This window comes from Acomys russatus, chromosome 25 (genome assembly GCF_903995435.1).
Source record: "Acomys russatus chromosome 25, mAcoRus1.1, whole genome shotgun sequence".
Classification (NCBI taxonomy): Eukaryota; Metazoa; Chordata; class Mammalia; order Rodentia; family Muridae; genus Acomys; species Acomys russatus.
The window spans coordinates 19183816-19204625 of NC_067161.1; the positions used below are offsets into that span (position 1 = coordinate 19183816).

Below are 20810 nucleotides of genomic sequence, written 5' to 3' on the forward strand. Positions count from 1 at the left end.
CATTTCAAAAGTTGGCCTATTTGTATTTTTAATTTTCCATTCTCAAATATCAGTTCATTCATGCCAGCCATAGTATTATTTTTATTTTTATTTTTAACAGCAGCGGCAATGGAGACCAAATCCACAAAGAGTGAGATTAACAGCAAATAGCCCAAACTTTAAACCAACACCTGCAGCCACAAAACCCCTGTGCTGAGAGATTCAAATACAGTGCTATATTCTGTTTGTTCAATGTAAAAACAGATATAAAGCTTTTTTTAAAAGCTTCATCCCAAAGCTTTTTAAAGGAGAAATGCCATCAAATAAAATCCAGAGTTCCCATTCATCGCGCACAAAAGGGATGCCTTCCTAAACGCTTCCTCTGGTAGTAGACGACAGGGATCCTAGATTTTGGGTCCTAAATCAAAGTTCTGGCTTGAGTCTCATAAACAGCCCTCTCTGTCATTAAGGGACTTCAAATCCAAAAAGCTTTACAAACCAACAGTATTTCCAGAGTTAACTCCCCCATCCAAACTGTCATAACTCAGTTCTCCTAATTATTTTACTAGGTGCATTTCTAAGGCCCTCATCTCATGTTTTAACTTCATATTTCATTTGGGACAACACTTAGTCTCCATTTAGGAACCCTCAACCTGCCGCAGGTTCGGGAGATTCAAGACGCGCCTCACCCACAAGAGCCAAAGCAACACACCCAAACAGCCAGACTTAAATAAACTCTGCTTTTTGCCAATACCTCCGGTAAGAAATTATTATAAAGCATCAGAAGTTCAGGTAGAAGAAAAATTCCAAATGCCATCTGTCTCCCAGGGCTTAAGTCCTGGAGTTCAAAAACAGTATCAATTGAATTATCCCCCCCCCCCCTTTTCCTTAGCTGTTTAGAATTTAACGTAATGCAAAGTGCTATACTGATCAAAATCATCTTTCTCATCTCTCCCCTTAAATAAAGGGAAGGAAAAAAAAATCATTCCGTATAAATGCATTTACTATACAAATCTATTTTCAATTGAATTTGCTGCATGCTCTAATTCATCAAAATTAATACAGGTACTTTCTATGTTAAACAAAAGGAAGCCGACTGAAAAATCGGCTTCTGCTGCAGATGCCTTTCTCAATTACAAAACGGGTGAAAACAGAAATTTAACTAAGCCACTCGGTCAAACCCTCCGATCGGCGCTCTTACCTGCCTCAGCTGAAGGCTTCCTTCCCTTGTTAGCAGTGTGCAGCATCGCTAGCTTGCTCCAATCCTCACCACGGGCTCAAATTACAACGCTAAGTCCACCCCCTCGCCTTTCCCTCTTCTCTGCCTTTCTTTCCTTTCTATTTATTTTTCTTTTTTTTTCTTTCCTTTCTTTATTATTTATTTATTTATTGCCAGCAAGAAAAAATACTTATTGAGAGTGATTAGTTTTTTGTTGTCCCTTTTAAGTCCCTCCTGCAGGAAGGAACAGGGGAGCAATGTGACGCCACCTTTTAATCTTTTGTAAGAGTGAAAAGGCAGAAAAGGAACGCTCGATCAAGCTGAGCTGCACACATGACTAAAACTCGCAGGAGACGCTGCTGCTTGCTGCCTGGCGAAAGCACCGCTAGGCTAGAGTGTAAGAACAGAGAAGAGAGGAGTCGATGGAATGTGACAACGTATGTGCATCAAAGCCAGGGGGAGAGAGAACAATGAGCAAGGGAAGACAGCGAGGAGAGGGAGAGATGGAGGGAGAGGGAGGGAGAGGAGAGGGAGAGACAGGAGAGAGAGAGAGAGAGAGAGAGAGAGAGAGAGAGAGAGAGAGAGAGAGAGAGAGAGAGAGAGAGAGAGAGAGAGAGAGCACTCACACACGGAGAAAAGATAGAGCGGGTTTCAGGCAGGGGACTCTGAGAATAAAGCCACAGTGCGGTGTCTGGCAGCTTCTGTTTTTATCTCAGCGAGCATGATCCGCGGCCTCTCTCATTTAGAAACACATCCGTGTATCTTCCAGGTTTGAAAACTGAGATAATCGCACTGTGTCTCTGGTTTTGTCTGATTGGCATTTAACTGTGCAGTGTACCTGTGATTTTTTTTAAGGGATGCATTTGTGTGCAATTTATTTCGCATATTTATTTATGTAGGCAAAAATGAAAGCTGCTAATTTCTACGGCAATTTGCAATGTAGTTTTACTGGCAGATGGAAGTCTACTTACCATAACTGCTGACAAACTGCCACGGGTAAACAAAAGAAGAAACAAATGCTTCGTCTTGATAATTGTCTTAAAAAAAAAAAAAAGAGTCCATCCCCAAAATATTAGCACTTGCAAAAACAGTGTTTCTTGGCTCAAGTTTAAAAGGTGATTTTTTTTTTTCTCCCTTGGTTTTTAGAAATAAAGGCACAATAAAAGGGAAGACATGATGTTTGAAGGAAAGGTGTTGGGAAAGAAGCTATTAGGAACGCGCACACCTAAATTCTCCCTGGCTTTCCTCCAAACATGGTATCTGATGGCTCTCTGGAGTCCTGGGGCAGAGTTTTTGAGTCACTATGGCCACGGACTTAGACTGTATCATCCTGCCTTCTTGGACTATTTTAAAAGGAGGTTCCATTTTTAAAACAAAGTGGCAAAGAAATAATTTGCCCATTCAAATCGCTCCCAGTGCTGTCTCACAAGCTTTGTTCCCTTTCCATACTCTCCTGCCACATGGGGGCCAGGATTACACAGTTAAATTCCCTCAGTGACCTCTTTTATAAGGATGTAAATTGCTGATTCCAAGGTCAAGTATTTGGTAGAAGTTAGTTATTGGTGAAATGACTGCCTGTTTTTCCATGGTAACCTGAGCTAGCGCAGGCAGGAGTGAGCTAGCAAGAAGAGGGGACGCCCCAACCTTTGGACGGACCATCTCCTCAAAATCATGTTTCTTTAATATTAGAAGGTAAATTCTACACACCCGACTTAGAACACTTGCCATTTCAGAAACACACACACACACACACACACACACACACACACACACACACACACACAAAACCCACCAACTAAACAACAATAACAAGATAACCCCAACACTCCATCTTTGTATTTCTACCACGTTATATTCTAAGAATTTGCCCGTGGACCCTCAGCATCTTGCAGTTTGGAATTCCCGTGTGAGCCAGATATAGAATGAGAGAATTGGTCCAAGAAGGATAAAACCCTCTTGCCTGCCCCAGTCACAATGTTGTATCCAAAGTGGGCTTGCTTAATCTTGTTAAAGCCAGAGCATAATTCTTTTCATGCTCTGCCAAGAGAGGATATGTGCTTTGCTTGGACCCAAATAAAGAAGTACCCCCATCTCAAATGTACTCAGATGAAGCTCTACTGATCATTAAGGCAGCACAGAGAGCAGAGAACACACAGGGGCTGATGAGAAGGGAGCTGGCCAGAGGACGGAGTGCTCAGATGTAGATTGGAGGGGAAGCCATAAGGCCCTGCTTTCCGAAAGGGCTGAATTCCAAACTCTCCACAGATATTATTCTCGCCCCCCCCCCCCCCGGAGCATATTGAAAGCAGAAGTTTCAAAGTGACATTATTGATACAGGGTCTATAGTTAAAATTAACTTTATACAAGGGAATAAGTGGACTGAAGAATTTTCTGACAATAGAAATAAAGACTCAGCTACAAGATGCATCCATTTCAGCATCATAGAAGCAGGGACAAGGGGGAGACTGGGGCTTATTGAACAGGGCATGCAATTGACAGTCAATCAAAGATAAAAAGAAATCAAGTCAAGGCAAGACAAAAAGATTTTTTTTTTTTAAAGCTAAAAATGGCTATCAGTGATGTCCCTCATTTTCATCACTTATGCAGTGAGGAGGTTGGTACATATCATTTATAGCTTGCTAGATACGATTTTTATTCAAGGTCTCTTGGGTGAGGGGGGGAGGCCACCAAAGGTTAATATTTCCAACTGGAGCGCGACTTTCTGTGGCTGCCTTCTCTGAAGGAGAAGCTTTGCACTTACCTACTTAGGCTGTAGTGTCTATTCTGGTATTTCCGGTCGCAGTTTTGGTTCCTAGGCTGCCTGCCTGCCTGGGATCGAATCCCAGCCCCAGCTACCTTCTTGCTGTGTGACCTTGACCAAATCATTTCCTTCTCTGTGGATACTGCCTTGTCTTAAAATGGATCTGTGTCTATGTGCCTCCTGGTCTGTCGCTAGGAATAAAGAATATATGTGCTGTGGGTGGAGTTTGTTCTTAGTGCACAGCACAGATTTTAACATGCAACTTTCGTCTTGTTAGGAAATCCTCTGCACTCCTTTAACATTTTTTTAATGGAAAACATAATATTTAATCGCCTCAAAATGGATGGCGCGTGAAGACTTTTTTCCACCCTGACCTTCCTTACATGATCTAGTTATCGACACTGCCCTCTGGGTCTTTCCACTTGAGTAACATGCTTAAAACCCAACAAGTTCTACAACCAGACCAGTGTAGTGAGTCTGCCCTCAAAGCAAGCTTTCTCTCCACATGTCCCCATCAGTGTAAAATATAAAGACCTCGGAGACAATTCTGCTGCTCCTCTGTCTTTTGTCTGCAATCATTCAATTTCCAGTACCCACCAAGTGCCACTCCTGCACTTTTAAAAAACATCTTGTGACTTCATTTCCAGACCCCAGACCCATCCTGATTTCTGCCCTGTCCCAGCAATATGTGTGTGTGTGTGTGTGTGTGTGTGTGTGTGTGTGTGTGTGTGTGTGTGTCTGCAGCCTTTCCGGATACAGATATGCAGGATCCATCCCGAGGACATTGCAAGGCCCTGCCAACTCCTATGTCAGGCTGTAACACCGTCTCCTTCCCTTCTGAAGAAGGCACTTCAGATCCCAGCGAAGGAAAGTGACATTATTCTAGGTGTGACCTTGAATCGGCACTAACATATAAAACAGCTAATCTCTGGCAAACCAGCACTTTCCTATTAGCGTCCTGTTAGTAGAGACACCTCTCCCCCTGTCACGACACAGCTTATTGAAAACAACCATTTGAAGAGGTTTTCTTTCTTCTCCAATTCATTCCTCACAAGCCAGAATAACCTTCTTAAAATGCCACTTTGAATGGCATCTGTTCCCAATAGTTATTGATTGGCCAATTGAAAGTCTGTTTTATTTCATTATCGTACGTATCAGCTTTAAAAAAAAAAAAAATTCATCAAAGGTTCACGATTCCCCCAGAGAATAAAGTGCAGATTTCTCTGCTGCCCATTGAGTCACCTCTGTGGTTTGATACTGACTATCCCTGTGTTTCTCTAGTACGGCCACAGAATACCTCACCCCCCACCCCCAGCCCAGGGCATCTGCAAGCCCTCCACTGCTGCACACACAGCCTCACTTCTGCTTAGAATGCCAGCGTGCCCCTCCCCGCCCCCCGTTCACCGCAGCATATTTAACTGCAATCTCTTGATCTAAGACCAGAACAAGTTACAAGTCCTCCAAAAAGATGCCCTTGACCTTCCTGGTTTACAGCAGCGAAATTGCTTTAATCACAGTAGCTATCTGAGGGCCCCAGGAAAGGTGGCGTACATCATAATTAGGAGCTTGGCTTTGGACTTTGCCCTAGGTGCAAATCCTGACCCTGGAATTTGCTTCCTAATTGTGGAACATTGGTTAAATACTCCGCTCTCTACACCTTACTTGCCTTGTCTATAAAATATAGTGAGAACTTTGCCATCTAGTAAATGCTGAAGAACACGTACATCTCAGTTTAGATCTAGAACCCACACAATAAAGAGCAGTTAGCAATCATACAAGTGCCCTCTCCGTCAAAGAGACTCATCGCCTCCAATTTCTAACCCTTACCATGACTCCCTGGGTGGCTGTTATTAGAACCATATTACAGAAATGGAACTGAGGGCTAGCAAGTGACCCACCAGATGTCACACAAACAGCACACAGCAAAGCCACACCCTTGTCTATCCGCCTTCTAGGTTTTTACAAATCCATGCCCCTCACACAGACCTTACCCTGTACCACATTAGCTTCTCATGATCTGAGAGTTCAGGTTGTGGGCAATGTTTCTAATTATATTCCAAATAAAAAGAGAGCCATATTCATGTTTGAAGCATCTCCGCATCTTTAGTGCCTTCCATAAATCTTTAAACAAAGTAGCTTGCTTACTTGGTGTTTGTTGTCTGCTTGATCATCTGCGCTTGTGGGGATTAAAGTTTCCAACCACATTTAAATTCAGGGACACTATTTTGTGAGGAAATGGCTTCATCATGAGCCATCATTCATGAACACCATCATAATTATACAAAATAATATAAAAGACAAACATTACATATGAATGAGCCAACAGAAGTGAGTGGGATCCTCTTCAGAGAATCTGCAGGAAGTAATGTTCCTGAACCTGGCTCCTCATACATGGTATTTATACTGTGCTGAAAATGGACCCCTCAGGCAACTATTCCATGCATGGGAAGGGGAAGGTTAATAGCTGAAAAATCATCCTTTTAAGGTTACATAGAAAGTCAAGAGTAACCACTCAAACACTCACAGCATTTGGTAACCTTTAATTCTTCTTGTTAAATAAAAGCAATAATTACCTTACCATTTATCCTCTCCCTGCATAAGTCTACGTAATTCTAAAACAACTCGGGTCGTTGTGGAAAAATTCAGGCAACCGATATTTTCCAATGTACACAGTACTGAGTAACATTGTTGAATTTTAAACAAGGTTGAATGAATACTTTAAGAAACACACACACAGATACACACACACAAGCCTAGTTTCTAGTGTATTTGCATATATACAAGAGATACTTTATGCTCCCCACATGTAATAATCATTGGTATAAATGTTTGCATATGTTTCAGGAAATAAGGATTCTTTCACCTGCCTCTTTCTTCTGTGTTCATATGAGGCACAGAGTGAGTGCTAGGTACCCATAGGTTTGTTGAATGAATGAATGAACGGTGAATGTACTTTCCCCCCAGGTTTGTCTTTCTACACTTTGTCCTTTCACACAGGATTTGTTTTGTGAGCTACATGTTACTTTTTGTTCAATATAAAATTCTCTTAGCCTCAAAGAATTCTTTTTAGACTATGTTACCTCGTGGTAAATGCTCTGTTCTCAAATTTCAAAGCACCCATTGCCTGGAACATTTTATTACATATGATTTTACAATTAATATTACCTTGCCATTGAACATGCCACAGTATTGGTGAGTCATTTTTCTTCTAATAATTCTAGGTCACTTTTACTGGATTCATATCTTATTTTCCATGCATTGATTTCAAGTTTCCTGAAGGCTGGAAGCATTGTGTTTATTTTCTGTATAATATATATTGCTATATGTTTGAGTACTACTGGGCACTTAGGATATGCTTATAAAAAACACTTTGATTTGGGTTTTATACAGACCATCTTGATAGGTATGCAATTCCATCCTTCAGAAATTATGGAAAGAAACTTATCATACAGTCCCCTGGCCTTTAAGATTTTGCTAAAATACAGTGGGAAAAGGAGCAAGACTACATAGCATTTCTTCTAGTTGTCTGTCTCACCCTAAGGGTAACCTAGTCCACTTATTAATATTTATTTCAATATATTATCATGTTATTTATCTCTGTATGAGTGTGTGTGTGTGTGCGCGCGCGCATGCGCGCACACGTGTGGGTCAGAGGGCAACATATAACTTGCAGGAGTGGGTTCTCTTCTTCCACCCTGTAGGATCAAGCTTCAGCCATCAGGTAATTATGTCAGGTAGCTGAATAATCTCGTTCGCTCTAGTGTGTACATTTTTGAGCACATGCTTTGAGTCAGGCCCTGTTTAAGAAAATGTCATAGTTACCCCATCCTATCAAATTAAGACTCTGTGGAGGAAGCATTAGTAACTTGGCCTCTGGAAGAGCATGCCTCCACCTCATCATTGATCCATTGGTTGGAAGTCAGTCAGCGCATGCTGACCCATCAGCAACTAGTCTTTAGAGTCTTTAGTGAGGTGTTTTCGGATTCCAATAGGCCTCTTCTATGGGTCATTTCTGGCCCAATTATACAGTCATCTCTTAAGGGAGGTTTGCTTTTCCTTAGAATGACTGTGACAGGAAGAGAACGTGGCAGAACATGTCTCATCCTAACAAGCCTTTCTCTTCGGACAAAAAGAGCTTTCTTAGGGAGAGTTTTCACCCACATAGTGCTTCTGTTGGTACTCACTAGAGACTCATGCTAGTGGAACTGTCTATAAATGACTGCTTTTCAAAAGGAAACCAACAAACGCTCTCCAAAACAAAACAAAAATAGAACATAACCTTTGAGTTTCAAAAATGTCCTTAATGTATCTTTCTAAAGATATAATTCATGTCCATTTTCATATCCACTTGCAAAACAGGAATGAGTACATAACATAATTAAGGGTTTATGTTATAAATAGTTTTCTTAAATTAGTTTATTGAATATTGTAATTATGTCATATCTTATTCAGCCAATTAAAAGCAATTATTTTGCTTATAAAATTGTGGACAATAATTACCGTGTTCTGGCATCTTGTCTTTTGTCTATGGATCAGAAGTCTGTCTTGCCTATTTTCCATTGCATGGTGATTTGAGCAAAGCCTTAAGTGAAAACCAAAGTAGCAGCCTCCTAATCATAAAGCAAAAATGGAAAAGCCAATCAGGAGAGAAGTTCAAATCTCTGCTTCCTATGGTGGACAAATAGATCTGGCCTCAGTGAACCTCTCTAAGCAAGAATTTTTGTTCCTCTCCATTGAGTTGAGCCCAGGCTTTGGTGGACTGTTTGGTTCTTGCTACTGATGTTTTTCAATATGGAACATTTGAAAGCATCCAACCAGAAGCCGCACAATGATCACAGCCTTGAACGTATTCATCAGAAAAGCGCGTTCACTGCTATGGGTTTTCTTTTTACCGTAACCAGTGTGCTGCACTGTTTGCCAGCTTCTTCAATACTCTCACCCGTGACAATCACAAAAGCAATTCACAACCTGACTTATCAGATAGTTCTGTTTTACAATAATCTGGTTGCTATTTGTAAAATCCAGGATAAAACAGTGCAATTTCTGATGCTGAATATTTGAAACGCTCTGGAAGCTGTGCAGGCGAGATACGCACTGAAATCTGTAATGCGGTGGAATTACAACAGACAGACGTTCTGGAGGGTGCACACTCTAGCACATCTCCGGGTACATGGCATATTTGTGGTGCTACTTTGGAGATTTGCAAATAAATTCTGCATTCAGACTGCCCCTTCCTGCAATTTCTTTAGCCCTGCACTCTGGCATTATATATTTATTTAAAAAATGCAAAGTTCTCTTTTTAAAAGAATTATCCATCAAAACCAATAACAGCCGAATTACTGTTTTCAGAAGAAAATGTGTGCAAAGATCTCAATTAAATAATTTCTTTCACAAGCTGGCTCCTAAATCTCTCTCTAGATATCCTCTGAAAACAACATCTTTCTGATGAGAATTTAATACAGGCACACACACACACAGACTAGCGATTTTAATGGCTGACAAATCCCCTCTAAAATGGGGCTTACAGTAATAAACAAACAAACCACTCTTCTAGTGATTAAGCTATGCAGATGTCAAAGGCTAGTGCCATGGATATCCCCTTAAAGAGCAGAGGCATTGGTTCAATCCTTTGGGGCTGCTTTTACAGCCACACATTACTGCATGAACGAAGTGGGAATAACACATACCACTGAGAGGCAGCATAGTGCAATAAAAAGTTATCATACTTCAAGCCCCAATCAGCCACCATCTGAATATATGACACTGTCCAATTTTTTTTTAAACCTTTCTCAACCTCTTTATCCAATAAATGGGACTATTATCTGCCAGTTGGTGATATGGTTAATATAATGCACCAGCATGCTTACAAAGGCAGAGCTCTTAAGCCTCTCTTTGTGCAGTTAAGAGTCTACATGTACTTCAAAAAAAAAAAAAATCTGAAACTATATTCGAGATGCCAAGTGTTCTGAAGACGGCAACCATCAATTAATAGAGTGATGTAATAAACCAGTCAGCAGTCCTGGGCTGCCTGGAAGAATTAACGCGGCTTGCCTCTGCCGCTGTGAGTGCAGTAGCATGTACTCTGAAGACGCTAGATAAATATTAGCTGCTGCTGCTATTGACAGGGTGTCATGTACAGTCACAGCACTAAGTGAATTACTAAGTTTACAACTGTTTAGAAAACTCATCGAATAATTACTGGCAATAAAAGAAACCTAGCCCTGACCTCATTTACTTTACCATGATATCATCTCGGGCATAGTAAGAACACCACCCATCTCTGGACCTGTAATAGCTCTGTTCTCCCTCAAGACTTTGGGGGGAAATAAAAATAAGGTCAGACTGCAGGGGGGGGAAATGGAATTTACATACTTCTTAACACTTCCATTGTCACCTCTTTAGTGCAGCTCACCTTCCTTTCTTTTCTGGATTATTCTAAAGCCTTCCAATTGTCTTCCATTGTCAACTTTTGGCTCCCTGTGGCTGATTTGCCATGACTCAAATGTATCCTACCCTTTCATATCTGTGCACTTTCATGATTCTCTCCTACCACGGCTGGGTCTTGGAAAAAAAAAATGCTTTATTAAACGGGGAGCGATATAAGCAAAAGGATGGTAAACTCTTGAACAGCGGGGCTGGCAAGCTCGAGATGGGGCAACTGCTGTGAAAGAGAAACTTTCCCTTGCCTTCTAGAAGATGAAAAACAGCACAGAAAGAGGCTCATCTTCTTTATCGAACTCATGCCTCACCTGACCCACCAGGGGGATAGAACTGTGTAAATAAAGGCAAAAATCAGCAAAAGACATGCCCAGGGAAACCAACATTTGAGAATCAGAATCGCGCATCAGCTCTATTTCAAGCCACTGAGTTATGATGCCGTATTTTAGCTAGCGGTATAAATGATATGAACCCTCTAGTGATCGGTTGCAATTTAGCAGCAGTGTATCTTTTTCTAATGAGAACCAGATACTCTCAGACCTCTGCTGGAGTTAGCCAAAAATTCTTTCTGTCCTCAGTCTCTTGAATGTTCCAATAACCTGTTCTGGTCTTCCCTTGTGTTACCAGGTCTATCTCCTCCTCATCTGTCCTTCACTCTCTTCTACTCAGATGCACAAGTTTCTAGAGGCTTGCCTGAATGTGGATCACTCTCGCAAGCTCCTAATGGTGTTCCTCTCAATGCCATCTTTTCTGGCTACCCCAATCAACCCGTTAAAAACCACACTGTGCTCACCCCACATCACAGCTCCTCTCTATATTGTCCCCATACACTTGATATTTCTAAATAATCATATAGTTCACTAAGCATGTCTGAGTGCTTTCGTCAGAATGCAAACTCCAAGACGGTTTCCTATTGGATGCTCACTCCTAGAACTTTGGTTAGGATGAACAAAAGATTTGCCAGGTATTTGATAAATCACAAAGTAAGCTCCTTTAGATTAAGATGCCCAGGTCTACATATTGGGGTCTTCATTCGGTGATAAAGGTAGAGAGTACAGATTCTAGAAGGGTCACCAGCTAGTGTGACTTACACCAGCACTATATGACAGAACACAGAAATAACCATAAAAGTAAGGAAGCAGAAGGTCAACACGACTCTTTGGGATGTGGGAATCTAGCATCAAAGCAGCCTTGTAGGAAAGACTATGGGGTAACCCAAGAGATGCAAAACTGAAGGTGCTTCCAAAGGCTAATCTGGATCATTTTTAGAAAGGAAAGTTTGTGATATGTTTGTATCCCCCACCCCAACAAATGCCCCCAAATACAAAATAAACATATCCAAAGCCTTGCCTTTTCATGTTCTTATCAGGGCCAAGAATATATATCAAGCCAACACTTACAGCCTCATGGCAAGGAAACATTTCTCTGCCGTTTCGGCTCAACATATATGAACATCACAAGGGTCTCCATGGCTTTCTTTAAGAGTAGACTCCTGGTTGATTTGACTGACCACGAAACTGGAGAAGCACCAGTTCCAGGCTTCTTCTCGAACATTTTATCTTGAATTCTCTTCATAGGAGAAATCCATCCAGAATACAGACTTCAACCTAGCTGGACAGTCTTCTGCATTCAGCATACATATGCTTTCAGCATTCTCCCTGAGTTCAGAACAGATGAGCCCCCGGATGGTTTAACTTTACCCCCACAGCCTCAATCTAGGTGCAAATCTCTTTAGAAATTATGTGTCTCCTTGCTGACCCATACTTCATTTTTTTTTTCTGGTACTCAGCAATTATTTATTATCGAGGACCATATTTGTATTGTTTATAGCAACGATGCCAATTGCTAGGAGGGTAAAATGCCTCTTAGGCCAACTCGATTCTTCTGTGTGTGGAATAAAGGATGTTAGTTTCTTCGAGCTCTTAATATACAGCTCTCCATGTTCAATTTTCCTAAAAATGAAAATTGCCAAAGAGCAAAGGATGTGGGAGATGTATGGTTGGAGGCCGCTGCAGCCTGGCACACAGGCTGATGGATGGGGCCCTCTGAATTACTGGGGGCACTTGCTAACTCACTACCATGGCTCACTGTTTCAGAGAGCAGGCAGGAGCCAGCCTGTCCAACAGCACATCTCTGCCCCCCTCCACAGCACTTCAGCTGCTTCAGTTAGTAATTGTGGCATTTTGTAAAACCCAAGTACCACCAGGCACAGCTCTGATTTCAGCCTAACCAAATGACGAAGCTGAAAGATGATGCCAGGACTCAGATTTGGGCAATAGCTCTAATGTATATATTTTAGCATTTGATCCCACTTAACATACAATATTTACTTCAGGATTTGCGGTGGGGGAAATGTCATTTAAAAAAAAATCTTTTAGCTTAATTACCAAAGATGTAAATGTGATCTCACTTGCAGAATAAAGTTTCTCTTAACAATGAGGTGTAAATTGGTGTCTGCCTAATCTGTTCACAGTAGGAATAGAACCTAACACTCGCCTCCTCACCCTTGGTTTTGCAATAGTACCTGGGAAATTAATGTGTCCTTGGAAGTTCCTACCGGCATTTCTGATTTGTTAAGAAAAAAAAAAAAAAAAAAAAAAAAAAAAAAAAAAAAAAAAAGAAAGAAAGAAAGCAAAATGAAAAAGAAAGTGAGGTGTTTTGTGCTGTATCCTTCTACCAGCTGCAAGGACAGGTATTTTACATTTCTAGCATCTGTGCTGAACTGTGGACTGAGGCTACATTGTTTGACCTCAGTTCCCAGGTGTTGGAAGTTCACCCTTCTGCAGATTTTCCTCTGTCCCATCTTTTCTGGCCTCCTGCATATCCTCAGATGGAGTGAAATTAATAGGGGAACCAGTGTGTTATTTATACAATGACCTTGAGCTCCTGGGGGAATTGAAGGCGCTATTCTTTTACTTATGATGTTTTACATTTCAAAGAGCCTAGCTCCCTTTGATATTAAAGAATGAAATGTGCAATGTAATTGTTATTGTTTTATGACCTTTAATAGGTTAATCAGGCTGCATCAGGTTTTCCACTGTGTGACTCGTTCCACAAGAAATGATTTGCCTCACAGTAGATGGATTCTGACAAAGGGGCTCAACATTAATATTTGAGGGAGTGACTACGCCGTGGTGCCTAAATCCTGAGGAAAACACAATTACTTTGCTTACCTAAGTACTCTAGTAGAGAGTCTCTCAGCATTTAGTGCTATTGACATTGAGGCAAGACCGTAACTTTGTTGTTGAGTGCAGGGGTATCTCATATGTCCTGGGACATTTAACAACTTAATGGTTCTCTGTCCATTAGATGCCAAGAGTAGGTCCTTCCCCATCTGCCCCATTCTGCTGAATGACCATGTAGTTTGTCTATGCAGTTCCTTGACTCAGGAAGCAATCTGCTGCAATTGAACCTAGTAAAAATGGGGTGTGGATAGGCAGGGCTGGAGTATATTTCTTTAGGGTATACTATGCCTAGAACCCAGTCTATTAAATGATAATTAACATATTAGTAGCCAATCTTTATCAAGAACTCACCATAAACCAATTAGTACTATGCTGACGGCTTTCAACGTTGGATCGCATTTGATCCTCTTAACAAGCCATTGTGACAGTAATTATGTCTTGTAACTTACATGTAAAGAAACTGAGGTGGACAATGACGTAAATAATTTACTCAAGAGCGAGCATTCAGCTGGAAACTTAGAAGCACACAAATGGGTACATGCCAATCTCTACTCTTCCCTTTTTGTCTTTGAGAACATAATCTGAGTATGAAAATGGTTATTTATTAGGAGTTGATTGAGCACCTCTGTGTTCAGGAAATATATCTACATGTTAAACAGGTTCAGACAAATATACCAAAACCACCCCCTCAAAAAGAGAATGATACATGTCCTTAAGTAATGTATACAATATAAAAGAGCGTAATACAGAAATAAATAACTGACACTGTAGAATTCAGATTTGGAATGTTTTAGACCACCGCTTCTCAGCCTTAATGAGACTGGGACTCATTAGGGTCATATTACAGTACAGGTTCTGATCCCTGAAGTGTGGGCGCATGCAGCCTGGGTTTCTGACTTTCTAACCAGCCCCTGGGCAAGGTTGCTGCTGCTCCAAAGCCCTCACACTGAGCACATAGCCTTTAGTGCACTGGTAAATGTTGCTTCATGCTTTTGAAAAGTGAGGTTCCACAGTGTGGATCTGGGGTGCCAAGAAATCACCAACATAGAGCAGAAGGGGGAGGAGGAGGAGGAGGGGGTGGGGCTTGCCTTGGCTGTGAGAGCCACACTTGTCTCTCAGTCCTTCACTTGGAACATCTAAGCTGTGCCCACTTGTATCCACTGCCCACACATACAGCTAAACATCTGCTATTTTTAAAGGACAAATATTAATTTGAAGTACAAAACACCTACCCACCAAACAAAACTGGTTCCTCCAAACACGTTTTTATGTCCAACTTCATACTTTTAGAAGACGATGCTTCTTTCTCTTCAATGTATCATGCTACATAAAAAAAATATATATATATATATTTTCTATTCTTTTCCATCCCACCTCCACACTCATTGTGACTTGAAAATAACTGTTGTGCTGCATGTAACTGAGAATCAGTATAACAGGGGTAAAAAATACATGTGGGAGGCCAAAGGCAAGAGGACTTTTAATCCAGCGAATGTCACAATTAAAATGACAGTTATGAGGACTGTAAACTGTGTTGCCATTAATTTAGCTGTGCTTAAAAAAGACAGAAATGGAGTCATGTAATAAACATTCACAAAGAAATGGTTTGGGAACTGATCTCTACTAATGGTTGTGGCCTCTTTGCCCAGACCACAGTGACCGCTGCAGATCACAAATTGTTTTGTGACATCTGGGTTTGACCGTAGGTCATAATGAAGGGGATGCATTTTGAGTCACTTGGCTCTCTGAACACATCCAGCTAATTCTCCACACATAAGGCAAGGGGATGTAACAGAGGAAAGAGTTGCTGGGATGTAGAGATGGACTACAGTAGTTAATGCAACGGCTGAGAGGCTGAGAAGTGGAACCAACCAATTACTGCTAATATTTTCTACTCAGATATAAAGTGGGAGGTCTAAATAGGAACGGACTGTCTGTGCATGTGTGTCTGAGGCTAGTGGTACCAGTGCCATTCAAACCGCGCTCAGTTCTGCATAGGAATGTGAGCTATGCATCTGTTCTGTGCCAGGCCCTGGGTTATGCTGCCACTTTGTTCTCAAGTTTGCATGAGATAAAATGTTTCCCATTCATGTGTCACTGGCATCACACCATTATTTGATATTAAAAAGACTAGCCTCCTACTCACTACCTCGATAATTATTTCTATTACTTCATTATATTTACTTAATATATAATATTTTCTTTAATCTCACACTTTTCTCTTGGCGTCCTCTTAAACAACAACATCTGTAAAATTGTAAGTTTAGAATACTTCTAAGGGCTGGACAAACTGATGGTTATAATATTTAAAGAGGCAGATGTGATTACTGAAAGACAATGCCATCTCCAGATTTGGGAGAGTCTCTCATGGTCCAGCCAATGCTGGATAAGCCTCCAGGGACTTCCTCACAATCCAACAATGCAAAAATGTCAGAGTTGGCAGAGGCTGGGTCTTCCAGCACTGTGCTGCTACTGTATTTTGGACAACATCTGTTCCAACTTGCCAGAATCCATTCCTTTAATGCTCTGCTTGCACAAACCACCCAAGCGTTCTGTCTTGAGGTTTTGGAGAATCTTATATGTAGTTAACTTCAAAAGAAAACTAGTCCTTTTGCCTCAAATGCCTGGCAGCGTGGCTGTGAACGCTGCACCTGCAGGGTGATAAGCTATGCGCTCTCCAGCTTTCAGGCTATTCTGTGAAATGAACACACTGTACATAGTTCTTAGATTAAGTCATGATTTCTCAACACCAAACTCTATTGTCATCCTGTGGGTGACAATCCTGTGCATTGTATGGTGCATCTGAGCAGCCTCACCCTCTATCCACTAGATGCCAGTAGCAACCCCCAAGTCGTGACTACCAAAGATGCCGCTAGATACAGCATAATGTTCTCCGGTGAGCTGACACACTCTCTCTTGAGTATAACTAGGCTAAATGAAGTAAAGCCAGCAAAGTACTAAGGCTAGCCTATGCCATATTTTCAGAGCTCAGTAATAGTCATTGTATTTATTAAGCAATTAACGTCTGCTAGATATCTACTTAAAGACTTTAAGCCTACTATATCAGTGAACATTCACATGGTCCTGAGAGTTACAATCTGCCAAGATTCCCATTTTACAGATGAGAAAAATAAGACTCTGAAGAGAAATAACTTTTCTGTGGCTCCACTATTATCACAAGCAGGCCACATTTCCAGAGCCCATGCTCCCAGGCTTTCTGTATCTTAACAGCTGCAGAGGGGGAAGTCTCTTCAGAAATTATCAATGAGGAGGAGGAAGATGAAAAATTCTATAGCTCAAAATACGGGTTGGATTTTCATATTGAAAGTTGTATTTTAAATAAAGAGACCAAAAAAAAAAATATATATATATATATATCAGGTCCCTGAAAATACATTCAAGCACAGGTCATCTATAACTAACATTACACTTGCTAGTGGTTTGTACACACACACACACACACACACACACACACACACGCACACACACACACACAAACGCACACACACAGATCTTTGCAAGTATACACAGGCACCCACACATATACACACTTGTACACAATATTCTCATAACATATAGAGAGATTATATTTTTCTCAGAACTGGTAAAGGTAAAAAACAGCAAAGTTAACATGCACGTCAAATAAATATGCATGAAGGAAGGAGTGGCGATGTATGCCTAAAATTCTAGCCGTAGGAAGCTGAAAAGGGAGTATGTTTTCAGTCTAATAAGAGTTCAAGGCAATTCTGAGAAATGGAGCAAGTTTCTTACTTATGAAACAAAAACAACAAGACAAGCAAACAAACCAAAACAAGAAAAGAAAATATGTGTTTTCTGCTTAGCTCACATTGAGATGAGTTCAGGGGATTCCAATATTGCACAGAGATGCAAGGTCAACATGGAAGGTCAAATTTGGCTGTTGATATGGCTGTCTAAATTTGGGATGATGACTTGTATAGTGGTGTGTGTGTGTGTGTGAGAGAGAGAGAGAGAGAGAGAGAGACAGACAGACAGACAGACAGACAGAGAGACAGAGAGAGACAGAGACAGAGACATAGAGACAGAGAGAGAGAGAGAGAGTGAGAGATAGACAGAGACGGAGAGACAGAAACAGAGAGACAGAGACAGAGAGGGACAGAGAGAGAGAGAGGTCTGATGTTCTCACCTGTGTTGAGCTTTTCTTGTAACAGAGTCTTCTCACTTCAGTGTCCTAGGCAGCCAGAATGTCCTAGTCATTGGCACACTAGCCTTCATTTAAGTCTCTGAAAAGCTCAGATGACTAAAGAGCCCACTGACCTTGACTGCAAGCTAGACATTGACCTTCCTGGCTGTCTTTCCCTTTCCCAGCACAAAACAAAACAAGTCAAAACAAAACAAAACAAAAAAACCAATCTGGTCTTTGACATTCTGGCAAACAAGGTGTAAGTTTACATAAGCACACATATACTGCCCCCCTTGACAAACAAAAGCACATAAGAATCAAAGTCAATACAACCAGAATAAGTAAATACAAACAGAGGATTCTGACACGGAATATGTACACTTATGCATATTTCTTTATGCATTTATAGGAAAGAGAAACAAATGCAAGAAATGCAGGTTATGAATAATAATTCAGAAAGGTGCGAGTCAAACCTTCCTCCAAAGTCCCAGAATCAAGGCTAGCATTGTCTTATTAAGTTTGTCAGTGTCAAACGCAGAAAAATGAGAGATTGTCTACATTTGGCTGGAAGTCTTTGCATTTCTACCAGTCCAAAATAGAAAATTGCAATTAAATCATTTAAGGAACGAAAATCAAATATTCCATTAAAATCTAATTTTCTTCATCTCTGGTTGGTCGAAACTCAACCAAGCTGGAAACAGATGAGAGAGGCAAAGGAACTCAAGCCTGAGACACGGAGACAGGAGAGGGGAAAAACCAAAACAACAACAACAAAAAAAAACAACAAAAAACCTAGTCAACATGTTCACAGTAAATGGAAGCACGGCGTTTTCTTTTGCTTCTGCTCGTGCGCATTTAGCCATTAGGGGTTCCCCAAACATCGGCTTTCAGAACTAAAGCTGAAGACCGGGAGGAAAGATCACGGTTTCTTCCTCCTCTGTCTTCCTTCCTTTTGCAATCATGTCCTTGAGGTTGCTTTTGCTCCTCACGGGATTTAATAGGCTAGCCAAAAGTCCGATTCAGACAGTACAGCGTGTCTGATGCACTCCAGCACGTCCGAAATTCCCTTGCTAAGATCGACAGTCAGATTGGCGCTGTGTTTGCTGATTCAAGGAGTTATAGAGGCCGCAAGTGTTCAGGAGGCATTTCTTCTTCTTAGGAGCAAAATGGAGGAGTTGGCTCTTGGAGGTCAGGGGAAAGAACATGCCAACTGACTGGCTTATTTCCCCCCCACACCCCAGTCTGTTCTTTCAGGTGATGTGAGCTGGCTTTTTCTACACCAGCAATCACCCTGTGGACTGAAGTTGGAGATTTTGAATGTGAAGTAGAAAATGACTCCATATGTGGCTGGAACAACAAGATTAAAAAAAGGAAAAGACAATAGCTTACAAGAAAGGTGCTCATCTGCCATCTGATGGGTAGCAGGTTGCTCAGCCGACTCTCAATCAGCCAAAATATAACTGAATGTTAATATGTAAAATATTGTATGAAAGTGGACAGGAAGAAAACGTAAAAATACTTCAAAGACCAGTGTTTCAAATTTTAAACAGAAAGGTGCAGCTGGTCTGTATCTCTCAGATGGCTTTTCAAAATGCATTTGCTGAAACTATTTTTAAGGCCAAACTGTTGGGATCTTCTAAGAGCTGTTGGTTATTGAAGCCAGCCCAGAATTATGGAAAAATACAAAGGGCTATGGAGGCTGTGTGTATGTGCCACTGAAGGCCACCGTATACTTACAGGCACATGCTATACACATATATTACGTGTCCCTGCACATGTATATGCGTTTCTATGCATGTGAGCTTACAAGTATATGCAGGTGTAAATGTATACCTGTACGTGTGTGTGTGTGTGTGTGTGTGTGTGTGTGTGTGTGTGTGTGTGTGTGTGTGTGTATTTGCATATGCCCATTTGTGCTTGTGTATATCCATGGCCGTGTTCTCAAGAGAAAGGGCAATGTGTATTTCAGTTGGTACCACTACTCCCAGAAATGTGGGGGTTTGATCCTGAATATTTAAACAAACAAACAAAAAAACCATTTGTAAGAATTTGATTTACTTTGCCACACACGCTCCCCTCTAGGCATCTGTTTTCTACAAGCAGTTGAAACAGGTTGGAAGAGAATGAGGAGGAGGAAAAAGAGATAGAAGTTCCTTTGAAATGAAACAACTGTTATTACATCCTGCCACCCTCTTAGCCCAATCCATGCTTCTGCGCATATCAGTGGTGGTCAGGAATACAGACTCTGGAGCCAGATTTCTGGGATCTGAATCCCAGCCCCTTTATTTAGAAACCCAGTGGCTTTGAAAATGACTCCAATTTACTTTTTCCTCCACTTCATCATCTGCAACGTACAAAGGAAATGCAAACAAACTATACCCATACACGTGACACACAACAACAACTCACTAAGAATACACCTAAGCATCATACCTCTGCGTGCACCTGTCGATGCTCTGGTCACCCCCATAGTAACACCAAGCATACTGTCATCTGTGCTACTCAGATTAATTTAAATGATTCAAACCTCACTGTGAGGCCATTGAATCTAAGCCTCTGATCAGGTAGCTGTCAAAAAAGCTGACGAAAACAATCATTCCCCTTTAAAAAACATATGCTTAGACCCTCCTGATACACTAGGCTTGGTCATCGTCATCTTTAATATCTGCATATTTAGCTTTTGTAGTCAGAAATGGCACCCTTTCTTATTGTGAGTTAGCCATGTTTAAAATAGATCAATGCCATTTGCATTTCAGAATCAAGATAAATGACCATTTATGATCCATAAAAAATTGGAGAGTGGCACCATGGGTAGCAGTGGGCGATGGCTACATCTTTGGTGGCGATTCTGCACAAAGAGTTAAATTATTCCAAGGGAAACCATGTGTCCCATTGAATGACCCCTTGGAACTGCTTCCCATGAGAATCAAGCCTTATTTGGGGACCTCCTCTCCACATGCCACCCTGATGTCAGGCCTGAAGAGAACCCTGACACTCTGACAGGAGATCCGCATTCGTACTCTGCTTCCTAGTCTCGGGGAGACACTGGGCTCTGTCCAGCCCGCC

At 41.2% G+C, this 20810-nt stretch overlaps 1 protein-coding gene across 9 annotated transcripts in view; it reads right to left on the reverse strand.

Annotated features, from left to right (window-relative positions):
* Tenm2 (teneurin transmembrane protein 2) overlaps positions 1 to 20810 on the reverse strand; it is a 1156123-nt gene that overhangs the window by 676000 nt on the left and 459313 nt on the right. The window contains exon 1 of one of the 9 annotated variants that reach the window (XM_051167372.1): positions 1181 to 1332. The exons of 7 other annotated variants lie outside the window; for them this stretch is intronic. In XM_051167372.1, the coding sequence (XP_051023329.1) occupies positions 1181 to 1226 (46 nt within the window). In that variant the 5' untranslated portion in view covers positions 1227 to 1332. Of the gene's footprint in view, positions 1 to 1180; positions 1333 to 20810 lie in introns of those variants that run through there. One more of the 9 variants, XM_051167376.1, reaches the window with a different exon arrangement.